Source organism: Parus major, chromosome 8 (assembly GCF_001522545.3).
Source record: "Parus major isolate Abel chromosome 8, Parus_major1.1, whole genome shotgun sequence".
NCBI lineage: Eukaryota > Metazoa > Chordata > Aves > Passeriformes > Paridae > Parus > Parus major.
In genome coordinates this window covers 2,562,856-2,574,735 of record NC_031777.1, presented here as the reverse complement: position 1 = coordinate 2,574,735, position 11,880 = coordinate 2,562,856, and the positions used below count along the sequence as shown (strand labels likewise).

The 11,880-nt window shown below is 56.9% G+C and overlaps 1 protein-coding gene across 1 annotated transcript; it reads left to right on the top strand.

Annotated features, from left to right (window-relative positions):
- Nucleotides 1-463: 463 nt before the first annotated feature.
- LHX4 (LIM homeobox 4) lies at nt 464-10,789 on the top strand. Its single transcript, XM_015635785.1, has 6 exons — nt 464-539; nt 5,856-6,027; nt 8,887-9,089; nt 9,236-9,390; nt 10,130-10,301; nt 10,392-10,789. Exons 1-6 carry the CDS (start codon nt 464-466, stop codon nt 10,787-10,789), a joined length of 1,176 nt encoding a protein of 391 aa, XP_015491271.1.
- The last annotated feature ends 1,091 nt before the right edge of the window (nt 10,790-11,880 follow it).

The following is an 11,880-nucleotide window of genomic DNA, read 5'->3' as shown; positions in this document are numbered from 1 at the left end:
CCCGCCCCATGCGGGGACTCTCCAACGCCTTCCATGGAGCGGGAGAAGGTCCTTGAGCCCCGAGAGCGGAGCTCGCCCGCGGCCTTGGGCTCGTCCCTCTCTGTCCCCAAAGGCACCGCCGGCCACAGCCCGGCCCCGGCCCCGCCCCTTCCCCGCAGGCCCCGCCCCCGCCGCGCAAGCCCCGCCTTCCCCGGACAGGCCCCGCCCCCGGCGGCGCGGAGAGGGCGCTGATTGGCTGCGAGGGGCCCGTCCCGCCCCCGCCCCCCTGCGGGCGGTGACGTCAGGCGCGCTCCCCGCAGGGGAATGAATGGGAGGCGGGCGGCACCGGCGGGCACCGGCACCGGGACACGGCACCGGGACACGGCACCGGGACACGGCAGCTCCCGCCGCCGGGCTCCGCCGGCCCGGCCCGCCGCTCTCCCGCCCCTCTTCTCTCCCCTCCGCCGCCCCCCGGGCCAATAAAATGATGCAAAGCTCCGCGCTCGCTGCCGAAGGGGCTGTCAAGGGGCTTCCCGAGATCCTCGGTGTGCCGGTGCAACGTAAGGACGCTTTTCTCTTCTCCTTCCTTCGCTCCGTGCCGCAAAGGCGGCCCCGGGCCGGCGGGGCAGCGCCCTGCGGGTGGGCAGGTGCCTCCGCTCCCGGTCGCTCCCGGTTCTGCACTTTCCGTTTATTTTCCCCAGTGTGTGGCACCGTTCACGGACGTGAAAATGCGGAGGGTGCGGGAGGGAGAGCGGTGGCCCGGGGCGGGCGGGCAGCGGAGCGATGCGGGCCCGGCCCCGACGGGGAGGACGGCGCGGCTCCGGCTGTGTGTGAATGTGAGTGAGTGTGTGTTTGAGTGTGAGTATGAGTGTGAGTGTGTGTGAGTGTTTGAGTGTGAGTGTGTGAGTCTACGGCCAGGGCACCCCCGCGCAGCCCCGGCCCGCTTATATCGTTTATCGCGACAGGCGGCGGAACGGCGGCGGTGGGAAGGGACCCGGGGCCGTGGTACCGGGCTGGAAAGCCCGGCTGGGCCCCCGGAGCGATTCCGCCGCATCCGCGTCTATCCAAAAATCCCTCGCGTGTCTCTATGGGCGCGTACCTGCCCTGCAGCTACAGGTAGCGAGTCCGTGGGGGTGCGCACAGGCGCGGCTTGGGGGGCGCACCCACGGCTGGACGGTGCACCCCAAGGGGGGACGGTGCACCCCAAGGGGAGATGCTGGACCCCAGTAAACCTCAGGGGCAGTCAGCCCCGTTCCTATAGTGCCGAGCCCCACGCGGGGGCGCATCCCGTGGGCACTATGGCTGGTTCCTATGGATGGTGGGGGTCGGCCGTGCCCCAGCTCGCCCCCGGCTCGGTGCGCCCTGAGGCTGCGCGGGGGGGGGCTCCGCGGGCGGCCACCTGCGCGGGCATTGCTGCTGTTGTTGTTGTTATCATTATTGTTCTTTTTATTATTATTATTTCTCCCCGTTTGCAAACGGTTCCAGGGACCCGGGAATGGGGGGACCCCACCGGGGCCAACAGGGCGATGCTCGCCCCCCCCCCCCCCCCAAACAGCGGCGCCGAGAAAGTTGAGGGGAGGGACCTCGGGCGGTGGCGGAGGAGGGGCGAGACGGGCCCGGACCGCGGGACAGGGTCCGGCCGCACTTCGGGGGACACAGGGGGGCACGGGGGTGTCGGCTCCGGGACACGTCCCCCCACCTGTGGCCGCTGCCCCGCGGAGCCCCCGCTCCTCTCCGCGCCCCGCACGGGGCCCCGGCCCCACCAGCGGCTGGAATTCGTTTTCCGTGGGTTTTTCGGTGGTGCCTCTTCCCGCGGCTCTTCGGGGGACCCCGTTATCCCCCGTTATCCTCCGTTATCCCCCGTTTCGGTCCCTTTGCCGAGCTGCTGGGGGAGGCAGACGGGCCCCTTGAAGCAATTTCACCGCAGCAGAGGGGAGGAAAAATCCCGGTCGGGAGCATAGAGCCGGTGCAGGGACAGGGACGGGGACACTCAGGGTCTGTCCCACCGCCGTATCCCGAGTCACGCCGCCCGGTCAGGGTCGCTGGGTCACTTCTGTGGCCTCGGAATCCCTTGATTTAGGAAAAAAAATAAGGTGCCTAAACCACCGTGGAGCAACATTGCCCCAGAGCAGCTCCCTGCACTGAGAGGGGCCACCAAACTGCCTTGGTCATGACAATGTCATTCCTGTACTGACTGATGGATATCAAGAATTAGCAGGAAAGAATCCAACGAGAAATAATTATGTATTATTATTATTATTATTATTATTATTATTATTATTATTATTGATATTATTGTTATTATTATTATATTAATTATATTATTAATAATTATTATTTATTAATGTTTATATTAATAATATGAATATTATTTATGCGCAAAAATTGGCAGAAAGAAAAATAGATGAGGCTGGGCTGCTGAAAACCATCCTTCTGTGGTTTTTCCGCTGCCCCAGCCCGAGCCCTGCCAGCTCTCAGCCACCTGCTTTCATGTCGTGACAGATCTGGGACCTGATCGTGCCTCAGTGACACAGAACACAGCCCCCTCCGAGCCAAAGGAAATTGCTCCTGGGCAGGGAACCCCTTCCCAAGAACCAGCCAGGGTCTCCCCCCATCACCCAGCAGCACCTCGATATTTCATCGTGTGTGAGAGCAAAATCCGTGACATTTCAATTTTTAATCACTATTAAATCACAGTTTTCCCTCTCTCTTTAGCCATCAGCCCCCCTGTTTTAGCAGAGGCTTTTCCAGCATCTTTTTTTCCTGCAGGATTTTGGGGAGCCGAGCTACCTCTCCCCCCCCCCCGCCCCGCGACAGACCTTGCTCAGCCTTGCAGACGGGATGGTTAAAAATAAAACCCCGAATATTATTTATGAATATTGTTTTGCAAATCTCACCGAAGTGAAAACTTGTGCCAAAGCCTGCGGGAACAGTGCCCGTGTGCCGGCAGGCTCTGGCCAAGGGGCTGGAGAGGGGGGAGTGATTAATCGCCGCCGAGAAAGTCGTTTGCCCGCAGCAGAGAAATGAATTGCAAGGTTTTTTTGCATGTGAAGGAATGAGGTTTCCTCCCCGCAGAAAGACTTTTGAAGGAAGCCCAGCACTGATGCTTTGCTCGGGTTCGATGCAGGCTCCGGTACCGGCGGACCGGGGCCGCCTTTGTGATCCCCTTTTCCCCCCGCATTCCCGGGCACCCATTCCTCAGCGTCCATCCCTTCCCCCCAAAAAAAGCAGAATACAGCCCCAGCATCCATCCCTTCACCAAAAAAAAAGTAGAACGCAGCCCCAGCATCCATCCCTTCCATCCCTTCCATCCCTTCCCCCCAAAAAAGCAGAACGCAGCCCCAAAACCGGGGGTGTTTCGGAGCTCATCCCCCGGCGCTGCCCCCGCTCGCTTTCAGAGGGGGTTTTGCGGTCTCAGGGATAACCGAGTTTGTTTCGTTTCAATCGTTCTTTCTTTAATTTTTCCCGTCGGGGAGAGAGGCGGGGGAAAGGGGAGATGGACCCGCCGCTAATAAATCACGGTGCTCAGGCCAGAGCCCCCGGGCGTGGGAGGGGAGCCGGGGGATTGCGGATCTACCCACGGCCTTTAATGGGATCGGGCCAAATCCCGCCCGGGAGGCTGCCGGGGATGCACATGTGCCGTCCCCTCCCGGGAACGTGGCCCCGGGACAGGGGGGGACACCCCAAAACTTCTCTCCCGAGGTTTGCACCGAGGCCGCTGCACCGCCGGGTGGTCCCCGGGTGGAGAGGGGGGACCCCGCTGCTGTGTCCCCCCCACCCCCCAAAACACCCTCTGCACAGAGCTAGGAGGGCAAAGACAGAGAGAGAGCAGCTCGTTCCTCATGTACCAGTTGTCCCCATTAACTTTATTCTCGCTCTATAAAATAATTCAGTTCGAACGAGTGCAATAAATGCGAGGCACGGGAGGAGCTGCCGGCGTGGTAAAGCACAAAGCGGGGTGCAGGGCTTGAATTTTAGATGTTTTCTCTCTGCAAACCACAGAGACATCTCCTGGTTTCCCTGGCAGTTCCCCTTTTTGTTATTATTGTTGTTATTATTATTATTATTATTGTTGTTATTGTTATCCCTGTGTGTGCATAGAAGCATCATTACACCCACAGGCGCCTGTGCGTGGGGTTGGTGCCACACATCTACAGCGAATTTTGGAGGAAAACCGGTCTCTTCTTTAAAAAAAAATACAATTTTTCTTTGGAAATTCGAAGGGAGATGTTGTATTCTCGGCTGCAGATTTTTACTTGTTGAAATTGAGCTGCATCGCTGCTTTTTTTGGAAAGGACAAGCTCTTTGTTGGCTTGTGAGAGTGCAGGATGGGTGCATGGAAATCCACACGTGTTTACATAAATAACCATTTAGACACAAAACCTGTTTCCTGAAGGTGCAGGAGAAGGATTTCCCGGTGCTCTCAAACCAAATTTAACAAATCCAGCATGGAAAACGTGGCTGGTGCCGACCTGCAGCAGCTGGAGGGAAGGGAACCAAGCGTCCAGATGTTCCCAAAACAAGAAGGGAAAGGGGGACCTCTGGAAGCCGTAGAATTATTATTATTATTATTATTAATTATTTTTAATTTCTCGCGTGGTTAGTGCTGCAGAGGCTCGAATGGCAGCAATAGCTGTGGTGTGAGGGTTTGTAATGGATGGAATCAGCTGCCTTCACGTGAGGTTCGTGGCAGGACCCCAAAGGATTTTGGAATAATGGTGTTTGAGGCTGTAACAATATGAGATTTTCCTGTGATCTTTTCCTCCTTCCTCCCACTCCTCCCCCCCTTTATTTCCTTCTTTGCCCGGTCGTTCCTCTTCCCCCCGCCTTTCTTTTCTATTCCCCCTCTTTTTCTTCCTTTCCTTCCTTTTCTCCCCTCTTTCTCTCCCTTTCCCCTTTCCCTTTTTTTCTCTTTCCTTCCCTTGTACCATTCCTTTCCTCTCTCACGATTTTTGTTTGTCCTCTTTTTGCTTTATTTTCTCCTTTTTCCCGTTTCCTTTTTGAATCTTTCCTTCCTTTCCCTTTTTAAAAAATATTTTTACTTCTTGTGATTTTTTTTCCGTCTTAAATATTTTTTCTTTTAAAAAATCTTCCCCCTTTTTTGTCTCCCTCGCTTTTTATCTATTTAGTTTTTCCTTTTTAATATTTTTTCATTCTATACCTTCCTTTCCTTTTTAAAGTATATTTTTTTCTTTTTAAATAATTTTCCTTTTTCTTAATCTTTTTCCGTTTTCGTATTTTTTTTATTTTTTCTATTTTTTCTTTTTAAAAATCTTGCTTTCTTTTAAAATTCTCTTACCCTTTTTTTTTGCTGCTTTTAAAAATATTTTTCCTTTTTAAAAATCTTGCTTCCTTTTAAAATCCCTTCCCTTTTTTTGCTGCTTTTTTATTTATATTTTTTCTTTTTAAAAATCTAACTCCATTTTAAAATTCCATTTCCCCCCTTTTTTAATTGCCTTTTTTATTTATATTTTTTCTTTTTAAAAATCTAGCTCTCTTTTAAATTTCCCTCTTTTTTTGCCGCTTTTTTTTTTTTTAAGTGCATTTTTTTTTTGCTTTTTTAAACCTTTTCCATTTCTTTTTTTTCCCCCCCTCCCAAATCCATCTGATTCCATCTGTGCGGGGCAACCCCTGCTCGGTGGTGCCATTCCAGTGGCAGAGAGCAGGACACGGCTTGAAAAACGGGATGCAGGGAGGAAAATAATCCCTCGTGTGCGTCAAATATTTACAAAGGGAGATGCGCTGGAGCACCGAGGGGTTGAGAAGTGGCATCTCCTCACCCCCAAAACCCCCAGAAGGTGCCGGGACAGAGCTTTGGGAGCCCTGAGGGTGGTGTCGGTGGCTGACGCTGCTGTTCTCTCCATCCCCCCGAGCAGAGATCCCCCAGTGCGCCGGCTGTAACCAGCACATCCTGGACAAGTTCATCCTCAAGGTGCTGGACCGCCACTGGCACAGCTCCTGCCTCAAGTGCGCCGACTGCCAGATGCAGCTGGCCGATCGCTGCTTCTCCCGGGCCGGCAGCGTTTACTGCAAGGAGGATTTCTTCAAGTGAGTACCCTCCCCCGAAATCAGCACCTCCCTGCCCGCCGAGCAAGCCCACAGCCTGAATTTATGCGTCGTTTCTCCAGGATTCTTCCTACAACTTGTTGTTTGTTGTTGTGGAAATGATGGGAATGTCGGTGCTTTGCAGCTGCTGCCGGTTGGATGATGGGAGTTGGGATTTAAGCACGGGGAAGCTCCAAATCTTCCCTGATGCTGCTGTCCCTGCCCTGTGCTGGTGTTCAGGTCCCCGGGGATGACATCCTGCTCTGCTCGGAGCTAGAGGGCAGGAGAAACCCGTGCAAGGCTCTTCCTCCCGAGTGTCTCCCTCTCCTCCTCGGGATTTGCTGATGCTGTTTCTCTCCCTTCACCTTTTACCTTTTTTTTTTTTTTTTTTTTTTTTTTTCCCCCTGAACAGCTGGTTACAGTATCTCTGATTATTGTTTGCACTCTGTTGTAGACATTTTTTTTTTTTTTTTTTTTTTTAATCTATCCTTTTTTTGCTCCCATTAGCGTGAAAACCTCATTTGGTTGCCTTGGCAGCTGCCTCTGAGCTGTGCGATGCCCCAGCCTTGGCATTTCCCTGCTCCCATGAGACAGGACAACCCGTTCCCCATTACAAAAATGGACTTTGCCTTTAGGATGCTCTGGTCCTTGGCTGCCGGTGAAATTTGGGAATTTTCCCAAGGGATAGGGAAGGTTTTTTGGCTGGGATTGAATTACAGTGAAGCAGAGGGGTTGGATCCTGGCCGGTGGGTGCCTGGATTCAGGACTCAGCCCTAAGGCAGCTGCTGCCCCTCGGGGACTAAAGCCACCTCCTCTTGCCATCATCTCCCCTCCGAGCCAGTCCCACAGGCTGTCCCCACCAGCATAAAGCCACCAGGATCAGTCCCTAGACAGGACTTCCCCTGCCTTCCCATCCCCAGGCTCTCCCAGATCCTCACCAGGACCAAAGATGCAGCTTGGATTTCTCCTTCCCGGAGCCGGTCAAAGCGGCCACTCCAGCCTGGGTAATAACACTTCACTTCTGATATTTTCCAGCCTATTAATCTCCGAGTCATTTAAATAGTCGCCCAAAAGGTGCGGGTAATCAATGTTAATTGGAGTTGAAAGATCAGCGACTTTCTCAGATGAGGTCCTGCCTGGATTATTTGGTGCCAATCAATAGCAGCTCGGCGCTCGCACCTCACCTTTCCTTAACCGCTCATTGATCTCGGGGTAGGGAACCTGCAGGGGACGTGAGGATTTCAGCCCAACTTCAGAGGCACTTGGCAATGCAGGAGCTGCTTTGGAAAGGATCAGATCGATTTTTTATTTTTTATCTTTTTTTTTTTTTTTCCAAAATTGCAGCTCTTGGTCCTCGGCTCTGTCCTGGGTCCTCTGTCCCCACATGATGTAGAAACACCCTGGGGTGTCAGAACAGCTGTTAAAATGGCTTTTACAGCATTCTGGGAGAGGGGGTGGATGGGCAGTGGGCTGCAGAGAGGGCACCAGCTCAGCCTTGGGAGCAGAAAAGCATCCTCTGTCCACCCTATCCCTCTCTCACACTGCCTTTCTCCTTCCCTCCATTCCCACCCTGCCTGCATCCCTCCCTTTATCCTCCATTCCATCATTCCTCCCTCCTCCTCTCTTGTCCATCTCCTCTCCACCCCTCTCCCACTTCCTCCCTCCCTCTCCCACCTTCCCTCCCCATCTGACTCCAGGAGGGCTGAGGTCTCCCCAGCAGATGTCCAGGGACTCCCTTTAGGATACAAGTCCAGAAAATGAGACAAACCGGGTTTTTCCTTCTCACTTTCTGCTTCCAGCACCCCAAAAATCGTGCTGGCACCACTCGTGCCCAGTACCACCACCCCTGGGTGACACCTGCGTGGCTCAGGGACAGTCAGAGACCCAGCTTTGGTGGCTGTGCCCTGGATTTCTGGAGGGGATGGGTAGCCACGAGGCTTGAGGCTGATTTTGCACTACTGGGGGATGTTCAGGCCTCAGGGGACAGTGAGAGGTGCCCGGAGCGGCTGCACTCCCTGGGCACTCCCCAGTGCCACTGCCTGTCCCTGCAGCCTTGGGGCAGGGGGCCGGAGGGATTTGGGGGTTCCTTCAAAGGAGATGGGGGCAGATTTATTCTGACAGCTTTGTCACCTGGGCTGCAGCAGCAGCAGGATGGCTCTGTGGGCTCTGGGGTGTTTGGGGCTGCTCTGGGGAGCAGGGGAAACCTCACAGAGCCCTGTGGTGCCAGTGGGAGGTGGGGACCTGCCCCAGGTCAGTCCCACAGCGTCTGTTGCCCAAAGCAAAGTGGAATACCCACTTCCTTTTGACTTCTCATGGCGCATGTCACCCTTGTGCCATTAATTCAGTGAATTCTCTTCTTGCACACTTCCTGCACCATTCTTGCACGCTCCTTGCACACTTCTTTTCCCACTCTTAACCCTTGCCTTGCTGCCACGCTTCTCTCACGTCCCTTGCACACTCCCTGCAGCCGTGCTGGTGGCTTTGCTGGTGCCCCACACCCCTGTCAGGCCGTCCTTATGGTGTAAGAGCCCCATCATTCTGCATTAATCTGGGATTCATCATGCCAGCGGGGCGGTGTAATTAATTTATTTGGTATTAATGTGGATGAAATATGTACTGTCCTTGCAGGGGAAAAAAATCAGGCAGCCTATAAGCATTAGTTAAAAGAATCATTAAAATCAAAACCTTCCTCGGCTCCATTAGGCCGGTCTCTCACTCTGAGGAAGATAAACCCCCGCCGTGTGAAGTGTCATGCATAATAAGGTTGATCGCTGGTTTAAACTCTGCCCTGTCTCCTGCTCCCCCATCCCGGCAAACCTCACCTGGCCGCGGGGCTCAGGCTTCGCCCGCTTCTCCTCGCAGGCGTTTCGGGACCAAATGCACGGCGTGCCAGCAGGGCATCCCCCCGACTCAGGTGGTCCGCAAAGCCCAGGACTTCGTGTACCACCTGCACTGCTTCGCCTGCATCATCTGCAGCCGGCAGCTGGCCACGGGAGACGAGTTCTACCTGATGGAGGACGGGCGGCTGGTCTGCAAGGAGGACTACGAGACTGCCAAGCAGAACGGTAGGAGCCCCAAAAAGGCTGCGAGGGGCAGGGCGAGCGCAGGGTGCCCCCGTGGCTCCCTGCGGGAAGGGCGGCAGGTTTGGGAGAGATATTCCCCGGTGGTTTGTGCTGCTGCTTGGGGCTGGTACCGCTTCCTTCGCTTGCAGATGATTCCGAGGCGGGGGCGAAGCGGCCCCGGACCACCATCACTGCCAAGCAGCTGGAAACGCTGAAGAACGCCTACAAAAACTCCCCCAAGCCCGCCCGGCACGTTCGGGAGCAGCTCTCCTCCGAGACGGGGCTTGACATGAGGGTCGTGCAGGTGAGGCCGCCCCTCTCCACCCTGCCCCAAGAGAAGGGAGACACAGGAGCTGCTCTGGACTGCTGGGGTTTAGGGGTGACAGGGGTTTTTGGGGTGATGTGGGTGCCTGGAAGCTGGGCTGAGGGAATGATGGTGGGGCTGTGGGAGCTGGGGGGAAGGAGTGCTGGCATGTGGGTTTGCAGGGGTTTAGGGATGCCGGGTTGCATGGGGGCGTAGATGTTGGCATATCAGGATGTTGGTGTGCCAGGGTGCTGGCAGGCTGGGATGTAGGGCTGCTGGGATGGATGTGGGGGTGCTGGGATGGATATGGGGGTGCTGGGATGGATGTGGGGGTGCTGGGATGGATGTAGGGGTGGTGGGATGGATGTAGGGGTGCTGAGATGGATGTAGGGGTGCTGGGATGGATGTGGATGTGCTGGGATGGATGTGGGGGTGCTGGGATGGATGTAGGGGTGGTGGGATGGATGTAGGGGTGCTGAGATGGATGTGGGGCTGCTGGGATGGATGTGGGGGTGCTGGGATGGATGTAGGGGTGGTGGGATGGATGTAGGGGTGCTGAGATGGATGTAGGGGTGGTGGGATGGATGTGGGAGTGCTGGGATGGATGTGAGGCTGCTGGGATGGACTTGGGGGTGCCAGAATGCTGGAGCACAGGGTTTCATGGGCGCTGGGTTCCAGGGGTGCTGCCAGGGTGGCGGGGGTGCCGTGGTGCCACCCGCATCCCCATTGCCTGCTCCAGGTGTGGTTCCAGAACCGGCGGGCCAAGGAGAAGCGGCTGAAGAAGGACGCGGGGCGGCATCGCTGGGGGCAGTTCTACAAGAGCGTGAAGAGGAGCCGCGGGGGAGGGAAGCTGGAGAAGGAGAGCTCGGCCGAGGACTGCGGCATCAGCGACAGCGAGCTCAGCTTCCGCGGTGAGCGCGGCGCCCGAGCGGGGCCGGGGGGCCGCGGGGCTCCCCCCGCCGCTGACCCCCCGCCTCCGCTCTCCCTCCTGTCCCCGGCAGAAGAGCAGATCCTCTCCGAGCTCGGCCACAACAACAGGGTGTACGGCTCCGTGGGGGACGTGGCGGGCGGACAATTGCTGAACGGCGGCTTCTCCGTGGAGGGCACGGGACAGACGTACCAGGACTTGCGGGACGGCAGCCCCTACGGCCTCCCGCAGTCGCCCTCCTCCATCTCGTCCCTGCCGGCCCATCCGCCCTTGCTCAACGGGCTGGACTACGCCATGGACGGCAGCCTGGGGCTGGTGGCCCACGGGGCGCAGGGGGTGAGTCAGACGCTGCGGGCCATGGCCGGGGGTGGCCCCACCTCCGACATCTCCACGGGGAGCAGCGTCGGGTACCCAGACTTTCCCACCAGCCCGGCCTCCTGGCTGGACGACATGGATCACCCCCCTTTCTAAGCGCTGCTCGCCCCCCGCCCCGGCCCCCCCCGCGCTCCCCCCGGCCCGCAAGAGCAGCACTGAGGGCGCCCGCCGGCCGCTGACCTTTCCAGGATTTTCCCGAGGGAATTGGCCCTGGAGGGCTGGAGGGGTGGGGGGACAGCAGCGGCGGTGCTGGGGTGGCTGTGCTCGGGCGGGGGGCACGGATGCCTTCGGGTGTAAGCACAAGAGAGGTGGCGGCGCACGGGGACCCCGGCGGGAGGGCAAGAAGGACAATCAGGGGTGGCAGAGTCCATTCCGCACCCCCCCTGCCGAGCACCGCTGCTATTTTCAAGAGTTATTTTTCCATATGGTGTTGAAACGCAACTCGGCGCTGCCCGGAGGCTCCGCGGAAAGAGAAGTCTATATTGTAGAAGGGTTTATTTTGCCGGGAACACGTCCGGGGCAGGGCCACTGCGGGAGCTGCCTGCTCCTGGCCTAGTGGCCGTGATTTATCCCTGGGCACGCAGGAGCATCGCTGCTTTGTACCGTGGGCACGCGAGGGGAAGGAATTTTAAAAAAAAATTGCCTCCGGCCCGGGATGCCCGGGGCTGGCACCTGCAGGGCAGCCACGGGAGAGGTGGCTGAGAGCAGCCTTTGCTCTGAGGGAGGTGCAAAAAAATCCCTCCCAAATAGGGGAAAGGGAATTTCGTCAGCCGCAGAAGCACCCGCGGGGTGGGAAGGGGAGGCGGTCGGGGCGTGAGATGCTCCTGGCATGGGTCCCCCTCCTGCTTTGGTGCCGCGGCTCTGATGGTACCGAAGGGTGAGTGCAGGCGGCCAGGAAGGATCGCGGTGGCTTTGGCACATCCCACAAGGCCCATGGGGTCTGCTCCTGGCCGGGCTCACTCAGCACTAGCCCTTGCTCAAAACCCACATGCCCATCTCCCCCAGCACAGCCACACCCCTACCCTCAGACATTCAGCCCCATGGATGAGATCCAGCTCCATGCTCTCTGCCCGGGGTGCCCAGCTCTGCCCCAGCCCCACAGGGATGCCCTGGCTATCCCTGCCATCCTCTCTGTCTCTGGGATGATGCTGATCCTTCAGGGAGGGCTGGGGGTGGATCCAGTTAGT

Excerpts from the sequence above, each read along its gene's own strand:
- LHX4 (XM_015635785.1), top strand. The coding sequence starts at position 464 with ATGATGCAAAGCTCCGCGCTCGCTGCCGAAGGGGCTGTCAAGGGGCTT. Across the intron at positions 540-5,855 it reads CCTCGGTGTGCCGGTGCAAC|AGATCCCCCAGTGCGCCGGC; the intron begins GTAAGGACGCTT and ends CCCCCCGAGCAG. Across the intron at positions 6,028-8,886 it reads TGCAAGGAGGATTTCTTCAA|GCGTTTCGGGACCAAATGCA; the intron begins GTGAGTACCCTC and ends TTCTCCTCGCAG.